Source organism: Psammomys obesus, unplaced genomic scaffold (assembly GCF_907164565.1).
Source record: "Psammomys obesus unplaced genomic scaffold, mPsaObe1.curated_primary_1811, whole genome shotgun sequence".
In the NCBI taxonomy this organism is placed as follows: Eukaryota; Metazoa; Chordata; class Mammalia; order Rodentia; family Muridae; genus Psammomys; species Psammomys obesus.
The window spans coordinates 12,049,578-12,073,364 of NW_026585626.1; the positions used below are offsets into that span (position 1 = coordinate 12,049,578).

The 23,787-nt window shown below is 38.7% G+C and overlaps 1 protein-coding gene across 1 annotated transcript in view; it reads left to right on the forward strand.

The window, feature by feature from the left end:
* Rab5a (RAB5A, member RAS oncogene family) overlaps positions 1 to 23,787 on the forward strand; it is a 26,552-nt gene continuing 2,765 nt past the window's right edge. The window contains exons 1-5 of the mRNA XM_055614142.1: positions 1 to 357; positions 4,448 to 4,702; positions 19,594 to 19,745; positions 20,244 to 20,366; positions 21,236 to 21,329. Of these exons, the coding sequence (XP_055470117.1) occupies positions 4,540 to 4,702; positions 19,594 to 19,745; positions 20,244 to 20,366; positions 21,236 to 21,329 (532 nt within the window). The 5' untranslated portion in view covers positions 1 to 357; positions 4,448 to 4,539. The remainder of the gene's footprint in view (positions 358 to 4,447; positions 4,703 to 19,593; positions 19,746 to 20,243; positions 20,367 to 21,235; positions 21,330 to 23,787) is intronic.

A 23,787-nucleotide genomic window follows, 5' to 3' on the forward strand; every position in this document is an offset into this window, starting at 1 on the left:
AAGTGACCACACGGCGTGCTTCGCGGCGCGCGGCTACGTGGCGGAGCCGGCGGAAGCAGTTCCTCGCCGGCCCCGGAGTGTTTGTGTTTTGGTTCGTGAGGGAGCCGGGCGGCGTGAGGGGAGGAGACGGAGAGGGAGGAGGACGCGGAGGAGGAAGAAGCCGGAACCGAGCGCGGCGACTGCGTCGGAGGAGCGCGGGAGGCAGAGCGGGAGCGGACACGCAGCCCGGCAGGGGCGGCACGGCGCTCGGAGGGCCGCGCCGGCCGGTGTGAGGAGCGGCGAGCCGCCGCCGCCGCCGCTGCGGCGCATCCGATCTCCGGGCCGCGCGTGGCCTCGCTGCCGGGAGCCGCGCCCCAGGTAAGCCGGCGTCGGGGAGCGTCGGCACGGCCCGGGCCGGGCTCGGCCTCCCGGCCGCCGCGGGGCCCGCAGCCCCGGAGGCCGGCGCGCGCGGACCCGCTGAGGAAGCGGCGGGTGGAGGCCTCTTCGCCTCACAAGATGGCGCCGCGGGAAGCGCCTGGGGCCGCGGCGGCGGCCGGCCCGGCCCTGCGCTCCTCGTCCCGGCCGGGCCGCGCCGCGGCGGTGGTTAATGGGGTCTCGGAGCGCGGCCACGGGGCCTCGCGGGGCTGCTCGCCCGGCGCCGCACCTGGGTTCCCCGGTGCTTCCGACAGGAGCCCAGGCCTACGGCCGGTGGGACTGGGGAGCTCCGCCTACCTCTGGCTGCCTTGGCCCGGCTTGCCCAATGATGGCATCCTCTTGTCTTTCGTGGGAAGTGGTGAGCCCAGGCCTGTCACTTCCAGAAGCTTAAAGCTCTGACTGTCACACTTAGGAAAATACAGTTTCTGCCTTGCTGAAATGGATTCAAAGTGCTGAATCAGTTGCTCTGCACGTAACTAATGAAAACAAAACAAACAAACAAAAAAAACCCTGTTGGAGTACCCATCGGAATACTCGGGGCTGCCTTGATTTGAACTCGTAGGGTTTTGAACAAAGTACGCATTACAGTGCCTAGCACAATTTAAGGGCTCAGTAAATTTTTGAATCAAATACTACCTAAAGAACTATGTAAAATAATTTCTGTCTTAAAGATTTAAGATGCATATCAGACAAAAGGTTTTTTTTTGGTTTTTTTTTTTTTTTCTGGAATTACAAAGTACAAGTAATGAGTACAGAGCCTCTGGGCACAGTGTAAGAGCTTCATTCCCAGCCCTTGTAGTTAATTTTTAACATAATATTGTGGTCAATCTATGTATGTTTATAATTCGGCTTATTTTCTGTTTGAGGTCTTTGGAAGTAAAGATTCAGTAGCTTTGAGCTTTAAAAGACATTGAATATGGAGGCACTTACTTGTCATTCCAGCACTCTGGAAACTGAGCTAGGAGGATCCAGAGTTTCAGGCCATCCCTAACCTATCCTGTTCTTAGGTGGCAAGTCCCTCTCTCAAAAAAACAAAAACAAACAAACAAAAAAACAAGTTAAGGAGTTTTGCTTTTTTTTTTCTATGAGAATCTGGTATTTCCTTGAAATGTTGGAAGTACCATAAATATTCAGTGCCAGCTTTGTCCTCAATAAGTCATTTCCTGTTTTGTAGGTAAGGGACAATTGGGAAATACTTAAGCTGAAAAATGTATGTATCTGCAGGTGTGCTGGTGCCTTTTCAGCTTGCATGACAGTCTGTTTGTTGCTCTACAGGTATTATCTCATCAAGAGGCCATTTTAATTGCCAATATCAAACAGTGTGTACTTAGCACTGTATTGGAGACTTCATATGTTGCCTTACTTCTCACAGTTGCTATGCATTATTACAATATAATAGAGAAATTTGAAAATTAAAATTTTGCTTAAGCAGAAATTGGCATAGCAGGGACTACACTTCGAAATCTGATTTGTTTTGTGGGTTGAAGTAAAGTGAAGTTTATTTATTTATTTTAAGACAGGCTGTCACTGTATAGCTCTGGAATACTTGAAACATGCTTTTTAGACCAGGCTGGCCTGGAACCCACAGAGATTGATTCTCCTCCCTCTCGCTCCTGAGTGCCGGAATTAAAATCTTGGACCACCGTGTCTGTTGTTGTGATTCAGGGCCTTGCTATATGCTTCTAACTGACAAGCTTCTGTCTCAGCCCAAGAGCTAGGACCACAGGCAAGTTCTATCATTGCAGACTGGAATGAGAGTTGTATTTATATGCTGTTGGTTAGAAGCAGCTAAAACATCATTTTGTCTATAAGTGTGTCAGTATTTGTTAGTAAAGGTAGGGAATCTTCAAAGCTGGTAACTAGATCAGGCTAGGAGATGGTGTCTTAAAAACTAAACTGGGCTTGGTGGGGCATACCTCTAATTCAGGAACAGGAGGCAGAGGTATATGTACTGATTGATCTTTGTGAGTTCAAGGACAGCCAGGGCTAGATAGAGATGTCTTAAAACATCAAAATAACACAACAATCTCCTGGATATATTTATCAGTGAATTTGTCATTATAAAGAGTGTTCCATGTATCAACTCAAATTTTACGGGGAACACAAATTTCTTACTTGAAGTGTAAATTAACTATAGCTGCCTTGGAGTAGAGTTTTTTTTGGGGGGATCCTTAGTATGTTTTGATGTTAATAAGCTTATAACCCACATTTATTTTAGTTTATGTATGTGATGTGTGTGTGTTATGTGTTCCTGTGTGAAGGTCATTTCACAGTATTAGTGTGAAGATCAAAGGGACAACCTCAGGTCTTGGTCCTCACTTACTCACTGTACATGCTGTCCAGGGTCTAAACCTAGGCTTACACTCCAAGTGCCTCACCCAGTGAGCTTTCTCCTTTTTTGAAACAAGATCTTTATGTAGCCCAGGCTAGCCTTAGAAGGACTTCATAGCCCTCCTAACTCCACCTCCCTGGATGCTGGGATTACAGGCCTGTTCTCATCCAGGTTCCATATACTGATAAAAGGTTGGAGTAAACTATTAAGGTTGATTTGTGAATATGCTGAATGGGTGTTTCAAATATTTACCAGTCCTATTCAGATTTTAAACAAGCTTGATGTCTTTGTGCACATCTTAAGAGCCTGAAGTATGACACTATTCAATGCTACTTTATGATACCCTTTCTAAGAGGAGGGGAGGAGACTGCCACTAGGCCAGCTTTTTCCAAATACATTGCTAAACAGAAAATAATACTTAAATTGTTAGCCCAAAAGCTACCACCCCTAAATTAAATAAATAAGTAAATCACTCCTAATCCTACCAGATAGAGTAATCCTTATCAGCCAGGCACAGAAACATGGAAGTTAAAAAAATATTTGGTGTTTGTGGGAATTACCGTTAAATGAAAAAATGTGTCATTTAATGGAGGCTTTAAAATAGTAAACCCTGGGGTTTGTTCCATTTACTAGCATATTTTTCTTCAAAACTTTAACCCAAGTTGTATGACATTAGAACCTGTTTTTTTTTTTTCTTTTCTTTCTTTTCCTTTCTTTTTTAAGATTTTTGTGGTTTCAGTTTATATGTCTGTAGGTATGTGCTTGTGAATGAATGCCAGTGCCCAAGAAGGCCTGAGGAGGATGTTATGTCACCTGGAGTAGTGTTCTAGGTGGTTGTGAATCACCCTATAAGCTGAACTCCAGTCTCCAAGAATTGCAGTACTCAAACTAAACTGCAATCTCTCCAGCACCTAGAACCTGACTTCTTGATTGACCTCTCAGATTGTCCCACCACAGTTGCTATGTGATCTCAATGAAGTTGCTTAACCTTTCAGTGCCTGTTTTCTCATGTATAAGAACTATAAAAATAGTGCTTGATACTGTTGAGGAACATGCAAAATACTAGCTGGCACAAAGTCAAGTCTTTTTTCTTTGTTTGTTTGATTGTTTGATTGTTTTGGACCTAGAGCCTGCTGCTTGCCTGGCAAGCACTCTACCAATCCCCAGCTCAAAAGTTAAATTGTCGAAGGTTAGTTGCTCTTTTGTTTTGCAGTTAGGTCTTGCATGTTATCTGTGGCTTTGAGATTCTGCCTCAGCCTTAAAGCTTACTTCTTTTATTAATCTCTTCTCTTTCTCTTTCTCAACTCTTCTTGGTTAACATACAAAGAGGTGGGTTATGGGTGATGTTTTCGTTTGTGTCATTATATTTTGTTCTTCCTTGCTTGGCCCCCCACTGCTCTTCCTTGTCCTTCTCTCCCACCCACTTCCTCTCTGTCATGGGTGCCCTTGTTCTGCTTTCGTGACATAGATTCCTTTACTTTTCTTCCAATCATTCTCCTCTCTTTCTTTAGCTTTTTCACCCTCCTTTTGAAGGTTAACTTGAGGCAATTTTAGGCTCAAATCGTGTACCATTATTTCCCTTGAAAGGTGGTTAAATAAACTTAATGACATTGGTCATTACAATCCTCTGTATTAAACTAAAGTGACCTATACTGATTTACTTTGTTTTGATTTATTTGTTTACTGTTTATGTCTCCACAGGTATTTTCTTCAGAAAGAAAACAAAATTGATACCTTGCATCCTGGAAATTCATTTAGGAATCTGAAATTAGGGACTTCTTTCAAATTTGGACATGGCTAATCGAGGAGCAACAAGACCCAACGGGCCAAATACTGGAAATAAAATATGCCAGTTCAAACTGGTACTTTTAGGAGAGTCAGCTGTTGGCAAATCAAGCTTGGTGCTTCGCTTTGTAAAGGGTCAATTTCATGAATTTCAAGAGAGTACCATTGGGGGTGAGGTTCTTCTTATTTTCCTTTAAATCATTTAACTGAATCATATTAACAAATATTTGTTCTAACTATGATTTCAAATAACTGAATAGCTCATGCAGGGCAGAAAAATGTTTTAGCAGATCTTGAACTTTTAAAATATACCTTATTTTGGTGTTTTGTTTTTAAACAAGGTTTTGTGCCCTAAGATTTTCTGGAATTCCTATAAACTTCTGACTGGCCTGTCTCCACATCCTAATTATTGGGATTACAGGTGTACACTACCAGCCCAACATGTGTTTTTGGCTCAGACAATATTTAATGGGGTTGGGGGAAGACAAAATACAAATTTGAAACCTCTTGTTTATTTAGGTAGGAAAGTCTTCATTTAAGACAAGATCTTGTCCTATACCCCATGCTTCCTGTGAACTCTTGGCAATCCTACTTGCCTTTGCCTACCAAGTTCTAGGATTACAGATTTAGTCACCATACATGACCTATTTTATTTTTGAGACAGGTTCTCAAACCTAGCAAAGCTTTATTTCATAGTTTTGAGGGGAGTGCGGTAGGAGGGGGACATTCATAAGACGGGTCTCATGCAGCTTCGAGTGGCCTGGAACTGAAGCTAGATAGTTGTGGATGACTTTAAATATCTAGTCTTATACCTCCTGAATGCTGAGATGTTTGTGGTGCTTAGGAGGAAAACCAGGGTTTTGTGCATGTTGGGAAAGCAAGCTAAGGTATGTCTTGAAGTCTTTTTAACACAGTTTTTATCTTAAATCCCTCCTACAGTGCATACTACTTTTGTCAGGGTCAGGTTAGAGATTCCATTTTCCTCTTAAATAAAACAAAAATAAGTGCCTTGCCTGCAATGAAAACAGGTATTCTTAGCTAAGTGTCAACTAAACAAATAACAGCATAATTTCATTGTTTCTATGTTAATATAATAATATTTTGGATGATAGCTGATTAGTACTTGATTTAGGATTTTAAAATTTTGATTAAGGAGGGGCTGGAGAGATGGCTCAGCAATTAGGAGCACTGGTTGCTTCTCCAGAAGTAAGAACTTTATGCCCATACTTTATTTAGACCAGTGGTTCTCAATCTGTGTATCTCAATCTTTTTTGCAGGGTTTGGGGTGGGAGGATGTTCAAATGCACCTTTCACAGGGGTTCTACATATCAGATATCCTGCATATTAAGTGTTTACATTATGATTCATAACAGCAAAATTACAGTTATGAAGTAGCATCAAAATAATTTTATGGTTTGAGGTCACCACAACATGAAAGAACTGTATTACATAGTCACAGCATTAGGAAGGTTGCGAACCATTGACTTAAACAATAAGGCTTCTTAACTAAAATTTACAGTTGCTGAGCATGGAGGTATGTCCCTTTAATCCTAGAACTCAGGAAGCAGAAGCAGGTGTATCCTTCTGAATTGGAAGGTGGAGTCAGGAGAATCAGGAGTTCAGGTTAGCTTTGTCTCTGAGTCTCAGGTTACATGAAATCCTGTCTAAAAAAACAGTACCATTAACAGTAAAAGGTATGTAGTCTCACACCTTTAAATCCCAGCTCCCAGGAGGCTCAGGCCAGCCACGGCTTCGTGGTGAGACCCTGCCCCAAAAATAAATAAATACATAAATAAGTGGGTGGGTGGATGGATGGAAGGAATTTACAGTAATACACTTTATATTTATAATCCTGATACTTGGCAGTCTTGAGACATGAGGATTGCTATGAGTTTGAAGTTAGCCTAGGCTACATTGGATATGGCTCAATAAGAAAAACAAGAACCAAAGAACCAAGTAAACCTGTAACAGATGAAATACAAAAATGTTAAAATCAAACACTTCTTAAACCCGAAACTCCCTACGGAAATTAGTTCTGCAAATACGGTCACACAAATATGAGTATTTTACAGCCAAGTTTTATGAATTAGGCATGGTAAGTTTTTAGTAATTTTAAATTTTTGGTTTTCACAAATGTGGCCAGTCATGCAGATTGCACTAAGTGGATTTAACTCAGATCAAATGAGTTACTTCTTAGAAGATTATCTGGGGAAGAAAGTACAGATAAATGGAGTATTGTGTGCATATGTGTTAAAGTTGTTTCTGATTATTAAAATTAGTGGTGATGTAACTAAAATAGTGCTTTTTTTTGTGCTTTCAATTTTAAAATTGTACAGAAAGTAGTGGGGATGTTCATTGGCTTAGTTTCTTTTTGTTTGTTTGTTTGTTTGTTTGTTTGTTTGTTTGTTTGATTTAGAGACAAGATTTCACCATGTAGCTCAGGATGGCCTTGATCTCCTTATCCTGCTGGAATTACAGACTTGCGCCACCATACCCAGCATTTTGTTGTTGTTTCTTAAGACAATATCTATGGGGTCTGGAGAGATGGCTCAGAGGTTAAGAGCGTTTTTACTTGCTACTCTTTTAGAGGTCCTGAGTTCAATTCCCAGCAAACACATGGTGGCTCTTATATAACCATATATAATGAGATCTGGTGCCCTCTTCTGGCATGCAGGCAAAATACTGTGTATATAATAAATAAATCTTTTTTTTAAAGTGTCTATGTATATGATCTCTGCTGGCTTTATTTTTATCATTATGTTTATATATTTCATAAGTATGGACAGAAGTGTGCCATGGTGCATATTTGGAGAGCAGAGGACAACTTTCTGGATTTGACTCTTTGCACCTTAGGTTTCCAAAGATCAAACTCAGGTTGTCAGGTGTTTTTGTTTGTTTGTTTTGTTTCGTTTTGTTTTTAACCCACTGAGTCATTTTGCCTACCCTAAAATTATTTTTCATTGATACATAACACATGATAGTTTGGTTCATTTATCCAACAGTATACACATGTATCAAAACTGTCAATGTTGTAAGTATATTTGATTTTTTATTCCTTAGCTATACCTTGTGCTCTGTTCTTGCAGGCAGGAACAGGCCTGCCTGAGGCAATGAGGAATGAGTAAAAGACAGATGATGGACACACAGAAATAGCTGGGATTGGATGGACTGGGATCTCTGGTGTGGAAATCACAGCACTCCAGAAGCTCAGTGTATATATTATATAGAGTTGAACAGGGAGGCAGGTCTGTTGCATACAGCAGAGTAAGGAGTAGCAGTTACTACATACAGATAATCAAGGAGGCAAGATTTCTGGCGTACATCTAGATAAAGGAGACAGGTTTGACTAATCTTGGTAACAGCGTTGCTTGTGTAGGAACAGTCGTCAGGCTATAAAAATCCCAGTGGAAAAAACTGATGGAATTTTTCTGCACACAATGTCTAAGCTGACAGTTTCCAACAGAAAAATTTGCATGAGCTACAACATGCATGGTTCATGATGTACCCATGTCAACAACACATTCATTTTTGGACCTCATACAATCAAGGCTTTCTGCAATACCTTAATAAAACTAAGGAGAAAGTTAGTTTATTTAAAAAAAAAAGGTAACTGAAAATTTTACATTTAACTTTTTATTTGTCTTTATTTTGATTTTTGATATGGGGTTTCTAGCACAAGCTGGCCTGGAATTGACAGCAATTTGGCCTTAGCCTCCTGAGGTGTGCCACCATATTTTGCTTTCACATTGTTAATGATGCTGTCTTTTATTGGTTTTGTTTTGTTTTGTTTTGTTTTAGATAGGCTTTTCATGTAGAAGGGGCTAGCCTTGGACTCACTGTGTACCTAAAGTTAACTTCAACTCATTTCTCTGCCTCCGCCTTCCCAAGTTATGGGACTACAGAGGTGTGGCAGTACTTTTAAAGGAAATGGTAGAAGAGCCAGATGTGGGAAAGGGGGTTATTATTTGAAACAGGGGTAGCTCAGACTAGCTGTCTTAAGAGTTGGACCATGTTTATTAAGTGAGAGAATATTATCTTTATGTGTAATATTACCTCCTCTTAGAACTTATTTTCATGGGTTTGTAGGTTATATTAGATGTTAACAAATATAATTTTTCGTATTAGTTGATATGCCACTTGGTACCTAAGGATATGGTGTGTCAGATTGTTATATGATCAGTCCTCTGAGTTAAGAATTGAAAATGTTACTCTGTGTAATTGAAATAGTAACACCTGGGTCCTGTTTACATATTTTATAAGTGAGTATTGAACTGCATAAGGATTTCCAAAGAACATCTTTTATTGATGCTTTGTTTTGTTTACTAGATACTGAACCTAGAGCCTCATGCATACTAGACTGGTGATTTGCCACTGTGCTACTATATTTCTAGTACCACTTGTTCTTTTAAATTGCATGTGATGGTGCACATTTTTAATCCTGACACTTGGGAATTAGAAGCAGGCAGATCTCTGAGTTTGGGGCCAGCCTGGTCTACAGAGTGAATTTGAAGATAGCTGGGGTTCGTAGTGAGACTGTGTCAAAAACAAAACAAAAATATTGAGGCTATAGTCAGTGTTAAAGTGATTGCGTAGCATTCATAAAGCCTAGTTTCAATCTCCCATCTCCCACAGTACCATAGAAGATATCATCATATACACACATACCTAATATGGTCAATATTATTTATCTTTTTTACCCTCTTAAAATTGATTGCAAACAATCATTGTGAATCATCAGTATCATATTTCAATTTTGTTATGGTTCTGGTGCTCTTCATGTATTTGAAGATGCTTAGAATGACTTGACTAAGGAGCTCTACACTGGTGAACTGCCTCTCTTGGTTCACTTGACCATTCTGTTTTATACTGGAACATAGTAGATTATCTGAAATGCATTACCTATTTCCAAACACAGTTCTACTTGAAATCACATGTGACCTACCTGTGTTAGCTGCATATAATAGTACATGCCTATAATCCCAGCACTTGGGAGATAATAGGATACCGTTCAACACCAGTGTTAAGTATGTGTTATATTGAAGTCGTATCTCCCCCAAAAGAAAACAGTAATCCAAGAAAATGTTTGTAGTTGTTTTTGAGACTGGGTCGCCCAAGCTAATGTTGAATTCACTTAAGTGAATTCTGCTTTTATATTCCCAACTCCAGAGTTATAGGCCACTGAGCCTGAAGTATGCGGTACTTGGGATTGAACCCACGAATTAGTATGTGATACAGCAAACTGCTACCAGCTCAGTTACATTTTCAGCTCAGTTTGAGAAGGTTTAGGTTTTTTATTTTTATTTTGTATAAAATAAATACTTATTTTATAAGTATTATTTATTTATAAGTATTTTTATTTTATATTTATTTATAAGTATTATTATTTATTTATTTATAAGTGTGGGTACTTATGTATGTGGAGGTCAGAGACCTAATTTTGGGAGTTAACTCCTTTTTTGCCGTGTATTCCAGGAATGGAACTCAGGTTATCAGGGTTATGTGGCAAGCGCCCATAGCCCTTTTGCTGGCCCAATTTTTGTTGTTGTGTTTTTTTAAATGTTATCAACTGTTTTGGACTTTTTTCTTTTTGTATTGTTAACATTAGGGGTTGAACCAGTGCTTCACCCATGCTAAACAAAGTCCCTACCTCTTGAGTTACAGCCCAGCCCACCTTTTTTTCCCCCTCTTCATTTTTATTTTAAGACAGGGTCTCATTAAGTTGTTTTGGCTATTTTTGAACTCACTGTAGCTCAGAGCAAAACTTGAATTCTTAGAGCAGAATCTGCCTCAGCCTCCAGAGTAGTTGAGATTTTAAGTCCAGTCATATGATTGGACTTTGAAGATACTCTCAGTATTTATAAATCTCTGCCTCTCCTGTCTTGATTTCTTTCTGTTTTTTCTCCTTCTTCCTTTTCTTTTCTTTTATTTTTGAGACAGTCTTGCTGTATCGTTCAGGCTGCCCTTGAAATTACAATTCTCTTGCTGTAGTTCCTACTACTGAAATGACAGATACTGAAAAGGGGTTGGGGGAACTGGATGAACCTTTTTTTTTTTTTTTTTTTTTTTTTTTTTGTCTTTGAAAAAAAAAACATAAAATAACAGGAGTACATTTTGTGGCTATGTTACATTTGTATCTGATTTGTAAATTTCAGAAAAATATTTATAGAAGCAGTTTTACTTAAGACACATGTCCACTCATGGGATTTAGACCATATATTTTCAAGTCTCATCAGTATATTAGCATGGCTGTATAAAAACACTAATTTTATAGTGAGGAATGAAGACAGTAGCTTAATTTGCCTGGGGTTTTTTGCAGTTGATTCAAAGCAGGTCTTTCTTCAGGGCAGCTGTTCTGTAATTGTGCACATTTTGGTTTTTTTGGTTGTTTTTTTTTTTGTTTTGTTTTTTGTTTTTTTTTTTTTTCAAGAAGTTGGGACTAGAAAATCAGTACATATGACCAGCCTTGTGCTGTATAATTGAATATTTGAAAGTTACTGACTTTAATCTATCAGTTAGAGAAAATAATGTGAAAGCATTTTTCAAAAACTTTGTCTTAGAAAAAGGAGGTAAGAAGGCTAGATGTGGTGGATATGTCTTAATCCCAGCACTGTGGAGGAAGACTGATCTCCATGAGTTCCAGGCCAGCCAAGACTGCATAGGGACACCCTGTCTGAACGAAGAAAAAGGGGTGAGAGGATAAGAGATAGGGAGTTAGGGTTTCCAGTGTGTCTCCAATATACCACTTTATTGTTTGTCCTTTGATGCTGCTGTTTTCTTGCTACCCTCCTATTTGCAAAATTTACAGCTGTACATTATTTTATAAATTATGTTTTCATGTGCAGTTATGGGGATTGAAAGATGACTTGCAGTTGTTCTCTCCTGCCACTGTGGATCCTGGCAATTGGACTGAGTTGAATCAAGCAAGCTTTTTACGTTTTTACGTTTACTTCAGCCTCGGCTTTATTTGACAGCATAATAGCTGAGTTTGAGCAGGGGTGTTGTCAAAGAATCAGATAGAAGCTAGAGGCTTTAAAAAATTACCAAGCTCAGATTACAGTGTCAGTGTCAGTCACATAAGAAAAATGTAGCGTTATATAGGACAGGCAGGTCTCTTAGAACATCTGTTGTGAGATCTTAAGAGAAGAGCTTCCACAATTTTCTTTATAATGGTCTTATGCGTATTCCATTTTATTAAGGTAAGATTTCTCAGTGTTCTCTGTCACGATTTCTTTACTACTTTGCAATCTCGTTTTTGTGTTTTCTTAGCCAATCTTGTGCCGCATGTGCACACACTCCCTCCATGATGCTGAGGACTGAATCAGGATCTTTGTAAGTTATGCAAAACACCCTACTGCTGAGCAGTGTCCCCTAGCTCCAATGTTAGACATTTAACCCATGCTTTTCTGTTGCAGTTTCGGGTTACAATCCATCAGTGATGTCATCTTCAGATGTCTGCTCCTGAACTTATTTCTGTAATGTGATTCTTACACATGGTTATAAAACCAAAAGAAGCTTTAAAGATAGATTTAAAGAGTTCCCATCATTTCATAAGTTTTCTCCCTTAGGACACCTATTTTCTATGTGTCTTGCCTTAATTCCTGTAAATACCTGTAACTATTAATCTGGACAGATTTGGGAGGTTAACTTAATTTGTTGTTTTGGCCTAGAACTCAAAAATTTTCACATTCAGCTTTCCAAGTATTGACATTATAGGGATATGGGCCACCATCCACATCGCTTATCTGTGTTGTCTTCCCTATCTCTACTTGGTGTGGTAGTGTAATCCCAGCATTCAGGAGCCAAAGGCAGGTGGATTACTGCCAAACTAAGGGCCAGTCTTGTCTTTCTAAGGAGTTGTAGGCCAGCCATAGTTATGTAGTAAAGCCCTGGTTTTATTTTTTAAGATTTCTGAAGTGTCTGAGTATTTCGTTTGCCTGCATATAAGTACACCACCTGCGCGCCTTGTGCTTTAGACTAGAAAAAAAGGGTATTGATTATGTTGTAACTGCAATTATGGGTGGTTGTTAACTGCAGGTGGGCACTAAACTGAGTCCTCTACCAGAGCAAGTGAGCTGTCTTCCCCAGCTCTCAGCCTCATAACTTTTTGTTGTTGTTGTTTTGGGCACTTTCTGTTGTAAAATTCTCAACTTGTAATAAAAAGTATTATCTACAGCTAAAGTGTTTTGTAGACTTTCTCGACAACCTTAAAGCTTACCCCTTAAAGCTTAAGTTAATTATATTCACTTTTTCTGTGGTATATGTCAGGAATTCATATAATACTAAGGCATAGCTTTTGTTTGGTTTTGTTTTATTTATTTTTAATCACAAGAAAGACTTCATTACAAGATGAACAGATAAGGACGCAAAATATTGTGAAATGTGCTATTAAGCAGCATATAAGTAATTAGATGACAGCAAAATCATTAACTCAGCATTTCAAAATATCTCTTTATTAAGATACTACCTCCTCTTCTGATCTACTGGGAATTAACATCAAGATATTTACTAGTACTCCTTCAAAGTCTCAACATCCTTTCTTGATTCTCTCTTTCCCTTTCTCATTTTTTACCCCCTCCCCCCACATTTTGTTTTCTTTTTCTCTTTTCCCACTCATAAAAAAATAGACTTAACATACATATAAAATGAAACCAACAAAATAAGTAAATTGTGATTAGTCCTATACTTGTTGTTAGTACCTTTCTGTGGGCACAAATGGATGCAAGATCATATATGAGTTGTCACAGGATTATATTGTTCTTGCCAAATAGTGGTGGAGTTGGTAAAGTGATACTTTGTGCTTATTTTTCAAAAGGTAGGAAGGAGAATAGGTGAGGTATAAATAGTTCCACAGAAAGAGTTGTCAAAACCCAAATCAGAAATGACTGTGTGTACCACTTATCATTTTCTACTGTATCTCATGACTGAATTCAATATGAGATTCCATGAGAAAAATAGATCATTAAGTCATGTGGTCACTATTGAATTTTAACTCCTGAGCTGGTTGCAGTGATACACACCTGTAATCCCCACACTCAGGGAGTTAGAGGCAGCCAGATCTGTCAGTTTGAGGCTAACCTGGGTCTATAAATCAAGTCCAGGACAGCCAAGGATACACAAAGAAATCCTGACTGGAAAAACAAAACAAAAACCAACAACAACAAAAAGTTTCTGCTCCTAAAAGCACCTGTTTCCATAAGGAAGGCCATCTTGGTATGTTTAGGACCATGAAAATAGCTGGGTGCCAGAATGAGGATATAGCATGTACAGTAAGACCAGGCATGAAGTAAGCACCTACGTGTTGATGGTTCATCATCTAATAGAAATAATTAAAGCAAAGGCCCTAATCTAGAAAGAAACAGCATGAGCCCTAAAAGTTAAAAGACATGAAGCACAGTGTATGTAGTACACTTTATAAAAGCAAAGGAGAAGACTGGTTTCCTCACAGTATACATCCCAGAGATACTTACACTTTGTAGCTCATCTGCTCAGGCTCCTTTGGTGTCTTTTGGACCCTCACTAAATCTCCTACTTCTTCTTTTAACTCCTTCTCTCCTGGCTGGCAGGAAGTCCAGCCCTGTTCTCTCCCTGGCTCAGTGATTAGCTATAAGCTCTATTCTCTCTCCTACTTGTTGATTGGATATAAACTGCTTTATTGGTATGTCAGGGGACAGTTGGGAAACAGTGTTTACACTACATTGAGACAGGAAATTCTCAGAACAATGATTGTAACGATATTTGTGGTAAATCAGCATTTGAATTACACAATTAAACTTCCTCCTACAAAGAATTCTAGTCCTGTGAAAAGATTTCATTAGGAATATACCCCCTAATTCTGAAAGTTGAAATGGTCACTTGGTTTTGTTTGGGTGTTTAAAAAGAAAAGGCTCACAGTGTAATATTGGCTGGCTTAGGACTTGAGACAATCCTTCCACCTCTCCAGTGCCAGGGTTATAGGTGTATACCAGCAAGTGATACCATGCCAAGTCCTAATTTGTTTTAGAACATACTAGGACAATCAAGTGTAAGACACTAAATGTTAAACTCCTAAAGCTAATTTTAAAACCATATCTGTGTTCTAGCAGATTTTCCCCCATATGGTAGTGTTCAGATGATAACGTGACTAGCTTGGAATTCTGGCAAGTTGATTGCCTTAAAGGACTTTTTACACACTTTTAATTCAAGTACCCAGGCACCTGAATTAGGTTGAGGAGATCCTTCTGTCTCTGCTTCTCAACTATATAACATCATTAGCAAGTGGGATCATGCCTCCCTCTCTCCTTTTTTCTCTATTTGCAGTGTGGGAGATTGGCCCCAGGCCTTTACTACTGACCCACTCTTTGTCCTAGTCCATCCATTTTTCTTTATTGAAAAAGGGTCTCACTATGTAGCCTGGTCTGGAGCTTGCTATGTAAACCAGACTGGTTTCAAACTCAACAGAGATCCACTTGCCTCTGCATACTGAGTGGAATTAAAGGCACGTGCCATCATGCCTGGGATATTTATTTTCGATAGCTTCAGTTGCTGCTGTGTTTAGCTTTTGTGAACCTTGGTATACAAATATTATTTGATACTCTGCTTTTTATTAGTATTGGATATAGCACCTACAGAAGTCAGAAGAAGGTGTTGCATTCTCTAGAACTGTAGTGAACTGCCATGTGGGTGCTGGGAAGTAAATTGTTTCTTCTATAAGAGTAACGAGTGCTTCAGATCGCTAAACCATCTCTCTGGCTCCAACTTTGTGTTGTTTGAAGAATGGAAGTATTTTTGAGAAGGACAACACCTCAGATACCAACTACCAGCATATTTGGGGCTTTTGAGGTGAGACACAGGGTCTTATTATGTAGTTGAGATTGACCTTCAACTCCTTATCCTATCTGATCCTCCCAAGTGCTTAGATTACAGGCATGTGGCACCATAAATGTAATCACTTCACATTCACCATAGGAATCTTTCTGAATACGTTCACCTGCACATTTTGGATATTTCAAAAACATAGGGGTCTCAGATTTTTTTTGTATAGTTTTAAATCCAGTAGTCTTATGGATTTTTGTCATTGTTAAGTAATGTTTCGTTGAATTTAATACCTGATTGGAAACCTGGTGATGTAGCTTAGTGCAAGGGTATTTGGCTAGCTTTGTGTGAAGGCTTGAGTTGTATCCTGAGCATTACAGATAAACATCCAGGGTTAGAGTGGGTTTAGGTTTTCTGTTTCCTCAGTGTTTATTTGGTGCAGTTTTTGGAGAGATTAACTGGTTTGTTGTTGTTGTTATTTATTCTTTTGATGCCATCAGACTGGATATTTCTTCCTCTCCCAGAGCAGTACAGTGGGAACTTCGGTATTTGTAGATTCAATGGTAATAGTTTCAGCCAGTATTTACCTCATATGTATAATCCCTAACAGGAGGATGAGTCAGGTATGTGATACAGTCAAATGTGACCCTGTCTCTAAACAAAACAAGTGAAATGTAAGTCAGTAAGACTCCTGGTCAGTTGTAGAGCATGTGCCTAGCATGTTTGAATGCCTGCGATCAATCCCCAGCCCCAGAAGAAGGAAATAGGAAGCATTGCGTAGGGAGCTTGTGAGCATATAAGCAGCAGCTCCTGCCTTGGGTGATAGAAGAAGCACAGAGTGTAGACAGTGATATGTTCTTGTTGAGGTTCCTCAAAACCTTACACCTTCCAGGAGGTTTGACCTGCTTATTCAGTGTTCCCTTGTAAAATAAAATATTTTCCAGTGACAGTTTTACTATAAAGAAAATACTAAATATTAAAATACTAAATTACGGTGGTGTGGACATTATTGTTCACAGAATTAGAATTCCTAAGAGCCTTGTTACTAGGTAGTCTGGCAATTTCATGATTATGAATGGAATAGTTGCTATGTTCTAAGAACACCAAAAGAATATTGACTCCAGTGCCTTTCATGGATTTTCTAGATAACAGTGATGTTTGTTTTAGACTATTGGTATAATATTTCAGTGCTTCTGAAAGGAACTCTAATTTCCTGGTGAGTTATTCTTTTAATGTACTTACTATTTTCTTGTATGTACTTGAAATTTTTAACATGAAAAAGGTTGCTTTTCCTTTAATCTTTTTTCTTTATTGTATGCATGTGGGCATGGGTGTGCATGTGCCATTGTGGGTCTAGAGGTCAGAGGACAACTTTTTCCTTTCATAAGGGTTCCAGTAATAGAACTCATTTTATTTTTTTTCTGTCCATTGAGCCATCTCAGCAACCTAGATAAGTGGTCCTTTCTTGTGACTTAACCTGTTTTGAGAATTGGACTGGACTTTTATATAAAAGCAGTATAATTGACTGTTATCTCCATGGGCTAAGGATTGTTCTTGGTTATGAATGTTGTATGTTTGCTATATTTTTTGGAGTTTTTCAGGGATAGTGGTGTGGATTAAGGTGGTATTCTGTAGCCCAAGCTGACCTTAAACTCGCTGTGTAGCCCAGGTTGACCCCAAGCTTTTAACAGTCTTTTTTTTTTTTAAGTGTGTGAGTGCTGAGATAACAGGTACTTTGCCTACTTCTGCCTCTTAGTTCTTGGCTTTTTTGAGACAGGATTTTATTCTGCATCCCAAGCAAGCCTGGAACTCAATAGATATCGAAAGCTGGCCTTGAATTCATGGCAGTCCTTCTGCCCCAGACTACTTAATGCTATTACAGGCAATTGCCACTACACTAGGCTAAAATTTAATAGTCTGTAGGATATATTCTAGTACTAGTTAAAGTAGGAGAGGAATAGCAGGATATGGTTGAAATGGCTTGTAGGGTGAGTTTGCTGGTTGGTTAAATGGGGGTGTCATATGAACCAAACTGAGTTGTCAGCCCTTGTTTACCACTCTAAAGGCAATGGGACCTGGGAGAGTAGAGCCTAAAAATGAGGCAGACTAAAGTCTCATGCCATAGCCATCAGGCAGTTTATTCCCTGAGGGTCAAGAACAATCACCAGAGTAAAGTTCTCATGAGTTCAAATTCTCTATAGAGGCATGTATAACAATAGCCAGTTGTAATGAATAAAGTCAATTCCTATTCACTACACCTAGGAACGGCATACTAGCATCATCAAAGAACAGTTCCCTGTTTGTTTGTTTTTTTAAAAAAGAAACTGAGATAAGAAGACCCTTGTTTTCTTGGAGTTTACTCAAAAGCAGGAGAATTCTTAATACAACTCCGTTTGTGGACCATGCTCTGACAAACCCTTTATGTTTATATATGGATCTAAGTCCAGGGTAGCCTGGAGTTCATGATTCTTCTACTCCCAGTGAATAAATGCTGGGATTACAGGCTTGGATCTCTCTGCCCAGGTTAAGTATTCTCTTACAATGGTACTGTTTAAAATTAGAATCAGAATAAAAACAAAAGCTCTTGCCATATTGTCTGACCTGAGTTCAATCAGTGTAGCCTACACAGTGGAAGGAAAGAATTAAAGATTTATTAATTTTCCTTTATGATAATGAATATTCGCCTGCATGTATGTCTGTGTGCTGTGGTGCTCTTGGATGTCAGATCTCCTGGAACTGCAGTTTCAGATGGTTGTGAGCTGCCATGTAGGTGCTAGGAACTGAACCATCTCTCTAGCCCCATTTTTGTTTTTTGTGGTTTGGTCTACATAGGGAGCTTCAGTAAGCCAGTGCTTCATCATGAGAGTCTATCTCAGGATAAATAAAAAAGACAGGGAAGAGAAAAGGTAAAATAAAAGGGTGGGTCCTGAAGAACGGATGGTTCAGTAATGAACAGTGTGTTCTGCTTTTGCAGAGGACTGTTTGCTTCCCACCATCCTCTCACATAGACCACACACAATAAATACATAAAAATGACCCTTGAGCCTAATGATACACCTTTATTTCTGGTATTCCTATGTTAAGGGCAGACAGATCTTTAAATCTGCGTCCAGCCAGGGTTAAATAGTGAAAATTCATCACTTTTCCTTAGCGAAAGAGAGGGTCTGGTATCCTGAGTTTAAACTTCAGTTCTCAGAGTGGTCTTCTGAACTGTTACGCTGTATGCAAACTAAAAATAGTAAATTTGTTTTAAAAAAAGAACATAAGAACTTCCAGAGACTAACAGCTTGCACAAGACCTGCACAAATTCAAATTAAAAAAAAAAAAAAAACAGCAAGGAGAAGGAATAGTCTTACCTCTACCTATGAAGAAGCTATTTTCAGTTGATAACCTGCAGAGAAAGGCAGTTTTCTTCAGGGGAGTGTTGATGCTGGGTAATAGCAATCACGCTCCAGGACAGGCCCCATGCCCAAGAGTAGTGGCCAACTCAAAATGACCCCATCATTTGTTTAATGTTTAATGCTTAATGTTTGTTCCGGTTTTTGTTTGTTTGTTTGTCTTACTGGATTAGTTTGTTTAGATTTTATTTTATTTGACTTTCATTTTTGGGGAGCAAGAATGTGAAGTTTGGTGGTAGGGAGGATCCGGGGTAGTTAGGACGGTAAAGAATACGATCAAAGTATTGTACATCTGTTTAACAACAGATCTGTACTGAAACAATGATGAGTATGTATTTGTGTATAGTCTATGTACTTCTGTGTGGTACTTTTTGGGAAGGTGATTTTTTGAGACGTGTAGGCCAGGGTGGCCTTCAACTTGATATGTAGCTAATGTTGACTTTGAACTTTTGGTCCTTCTACCCTCCACCTCTTGTGGGCTAGGATTACCAACATGCACCAATGTACCCAGCTTACATTGCTACTGGGGATCTAACCTAGTTTTGTAAATAGTGTATCTACTAAGCTACATCATCAGCTCCTCCCACTTATTTTCAGTCATTTCTAGATGATCTCTAATACCTGATATGTAAACTCAGTAGGCTAGGATGTGGTTTCTGTTGGTAGAGCACTTGTCCAGCATGCATGGAGCCCTGGATTCAATCCCCAGCACCACATAAACTGGTCATGATGTGGCCCCATAGGGGAGGTAGAAGCAGGAGGATCAAAAGTTCAATGTCATCCTTTGCTATGCAGTGAATTCCAGGCCAGCCTGGCCTTTGAGTCTTTAAAAAAAAGTTGAGAAAAAGGAAAAACTTATATTTTCTTTTTCAGCTGCCTTTCTAACACAAACTGTGTGTCTTGATGACACAACAGTAAAATTTGAAATATGGGATACAGCTGGCCAAGAACGGTACCATAGCCTAGCACCAATGTACTACCGAGGAGCACAAGCAGCCATAGTTGTGTATGATATCACAAATGAGGTGGGTATAAAAATCTTAGCTACCTCGAAGCCAGTTTGAATAATAACTTTTTATTATCTAGAATTTGGTTAAAGATTTTGGGAAATTCATTTATAGCCAATCATAACTTTTCTGCCAAACCTTTTATGACTGAGATATAAGATGATACAGTAGTACTAAGAACTTTCTTCCCATGGGGTCATGCTAGAGACTGTTTCTCAACCTGTGGGTCACTATCCCTTTAGAGGTCAAACCACCCTTTCACAGAGGTTGACTAAGACCATCCTGCATATCAGATATTTACATTACAGTTTATAACTAGCAAAATTACAGTTATGAAGTAGCAGCAGAATAATTTTGTGGTTAGGGGTCACCACAACATGAGGGACTATATTAAAGGTTTTCAGCATTAGGAAGGTTGAGAACTACTACACTAGAGTCTTTAAGCCTTATTTCATAGAAAATGCTTCCTAACTCTGTTTTGAGCCTGTGCCAAATAGCTTTTCCTTTGTTTAACAGGAGTCCTTTGCAAGAGCAAAAAACTGGGTTAAGGAACTTCAGAGACAAGCAAGTCCTAATATTGTGATAGCTTTATCAGGAAATAAGGCTGATCTAGCAAATAAAAGAGCTGTTGACTTCCAGGTATGTAGAATTTTACTTTAACTTAAAAGCACATTTTTGTAAGTAATTTTAAACCTTGAAAATACAGACTTTGAAAATATAAAATACTAATACATAAAATAGTTTGTCATAGTTTGTCATGGGTATAGCTCAGATGATAAATGATAGATAGATAGCACAAAGACTTGTCTAGCATGTATATGTGTGGGGTTCTGTCCAAAGCTGCTACATAAACCTTAAAAGGAAATTAAAAAGTAGAGGCTCAGTTCCTCTTCATTTGAGGCCCAGCAATGTGGCTGTTTCTTCATGACCTTACAGGAGTGGAGAGAAAGGAAGCTACTATATTATTGCATAATAAGCAGAACACTTCACACTTTTAACTTCATTTAGTTAAGACATCCATGTGAAGTTAAACTGCCCAGCAAGACATCTTAGAGAGCTTCAGTTATGTTGAAAAGAGGTCCTGTGCTGTATTAGCCAAAGGTGCCTCAGTTGTTCTGTAGGAATCATAGGAAACGGTGTGTTTAAACTAGAAAGCATGACAGAAATGCGGGACAGTTTGTGATTTTGAAGGGAATAGTTGATAATATAGTTGGAATTTTAATGCTGTATCTTTAAAGGGCATAAGTAAAAATTCTCATTGTAATTAAAGAGAATTTAGAGTAAAATGATAAGGTGTTCTCAAATTATTATTGTCATTAGGTTTAATCTTAAACCTGCTGACCAAGTGTGGAATATGCAAAAAGTAAAAAAAATATATTCATAGTAAACTATTCTACCTACTGTTTCTTCCTTTGCAGTATCATTTTCTCTGGTTGTTAATAATAGTAATCAAATAAAGAATTCCATAAAATATATGCTCAAGGGATTTTTTTTTTTTTAATAAACAGGAAGCACAGTCCTATGCAGATGATAACAGTTTATTATTCATGGAGACATCAGCTAAGACATCAATGAATGTAAATGAAATATTCATGGCAATAGGTAAGATTAATGATAAGCAAAATACATTTGAGATTTTAATCGACACCCTTCTTAATACATTATTTGATTTTAACTGATTATACTAGTTTTCTAGATCTTTTTCACTAAAGCAGTACTTTGTTAGGAATACACTAAAGGCTGATTGGAAAGCACAGTGTAGTGGCCAGCATGAGCAAAAGATACTGCCTCAGAGTGATAAAAAGTAAACAAAAGATTAGAAATCAGGAGGTTTCACCTTCTCTCTTTTTCTCCTTCCTTTCTCCTCCTTCCTTCCTTTTTTCTTTCTCTTTTCCTTTGTTCACTTCCTCCTTCTTTCTTCCTTTTTTCTTCCTTCTCTTTCCTTCTTCCTTCTTCTTCCTTCTCTTCCTTCTTCTCCCTTCTTCCTCCTCTTCTTCCATATTCTATTTCCCTTCCAATTGTATGAATTAGGTCCAAGGCCTACAACATGGTAAGCAATCTGTGTACCTATCACTGACATACATTCCTAGCCCCAGTAATGTCAAATTTATATTCGTGAATTCAGTGAATATTTTGTTATACAGGTGAATTAAAATTTGATTTCATAAATAAGAAGTAGATTTTCCAAAGAGTCACTGAAAAGTGGTATGGCTTACCTGTAGGAATATATTCTTAGACACTCTATGGATGCCTGAAACAGTAGTGTTAAGCCTTATAATTTGATGTGTTTTTTTTTCTGTCCTAAGTATATATATCACACACTGTGGCCATAACTTATACAGAGATGAAGTAGCAAAACTAGCACAGATTTCCCTCTCCTTCCCATTCTCACAAATATTCTTTTCCACATGGGAAAGGATCAGACCCTTGACCTTAAAAATGATAGTCCTTGCTCTACAGAGTGAATTTCAGGACAGCAAGGACTACATAGAGAAACCCTGTCTCGAAAAACAAACAAAAAGAATGATAGCCAACTGCTGTACTACTGAACTACATTTCTAGTGCTGAAGATTTATCTTCCTGAGTTTGAGTTTTGTTGATGCTGAGTTCAAGTTTGGGCTTGGTATGAATCTAGGCCAGATTAGAGCTCAGGATCACTTTGTCTCAGTCTTGAGTGGTTTGTAGGAGTTCCACCTGGTCTAACTTGATTCTTTTTATTGTTCTGTTATTGTTGCTTAGAGACAGGGTCTCTGGTACCTGAGGAAGATCTTGTACTTGTGCTTTCGGGTCACTCTAATTAAGATAAAGGTTATCTGAACATGAACACTGTGATACCAAAGTTGTCTGGTAACTAAGCTGACTACTAGTAGATAGTATATATACTGTTGATACATTAGCCGAAGATGATCCATGTCTAAAGCAAGAAGTTAGGATTGCAGCATTTGCCTTAGGACAGCCTACACTTTCGTTTTGGTTTATACACTTGTAATAGGTATTTTTGCTTGTGTGAATGTACATGGAAGCCACAGGTTGACTTTGGGATATTTTTTTCCATTATTTCTCCATCTTTTATTTTTAAACATTGAGAGAGGAGAGAGCAAGTGCACGCACCATAGCACAAATGCGGAGGGCAGGATTTCTGTGAGTCTTCTTATACCATGTAAGTTCCAGGTATGGAACTGATGTCATGCAGCTTGGCAGTAGGCACCTTTACCTTATGGATCATCCTGCTATATCATTTTTTGGGTCCAAGAATTTCAGTGAACTCTGAGCTAATGGGAGATCCCAAGATTTGTCTTTCTATTCCTCCATAATTTACCCCCAGTGCTGGAATTAAATGATCATGTTTTTACATAGATGCTGAGGATCCAAATTCAGAACTTCATGATTAAACAACAAGAACTTCATTAACTGAAACCTGGTTTTTTGTTTTTGTTTTTTTTCCAGGCTGAATTTCACTATGTAGCCAAGGCTGGCCTGAAACTCTAGATCCTCTTGCCTCAGGCTTCGCATTGCTGAGATTACATAATGGAACCATCATTCTTAGCTAGGCTGCACTTCAGACTTTTAAGTTTTAAGACTTATAGGCTGTGGAAGTCGCTCTGTGGTACAGTGCTTGTATTGCATTGCTGAAGCCCAGTTTTATTTCTAGCTTTTAGATTTTGTTTCATATTAAAGTATTTCCCTTTTTTAAAAGAAATCCCAAGCTAAGCTGTGGAAACACAAGCCATCCCAGCACTTGGGAGGCAGAAGCAGGTGGATTTCAGAGTGAGCCCAGCCTAATTTCTATATAGAGAGTTCCAGGACAGCCAAGACTACAACACAGAAACCCTGTCTCAAAAAACAAAATATAAATGGAACTCTGGTCTTTCCTTGATAAAGTTACCATTGTGAAATCATATAGTAAATACAGTATAGTCCAATTAATGAAAACAATCCTTGTTGATGTTCATTTCCTTCCTCCCCCTGATCTTAGTCAGATGTGGTTGTAGACGATGATGATGATGATGATGATGATGATGATGATGATGATGATGATGATGATGATGATGATGATGAT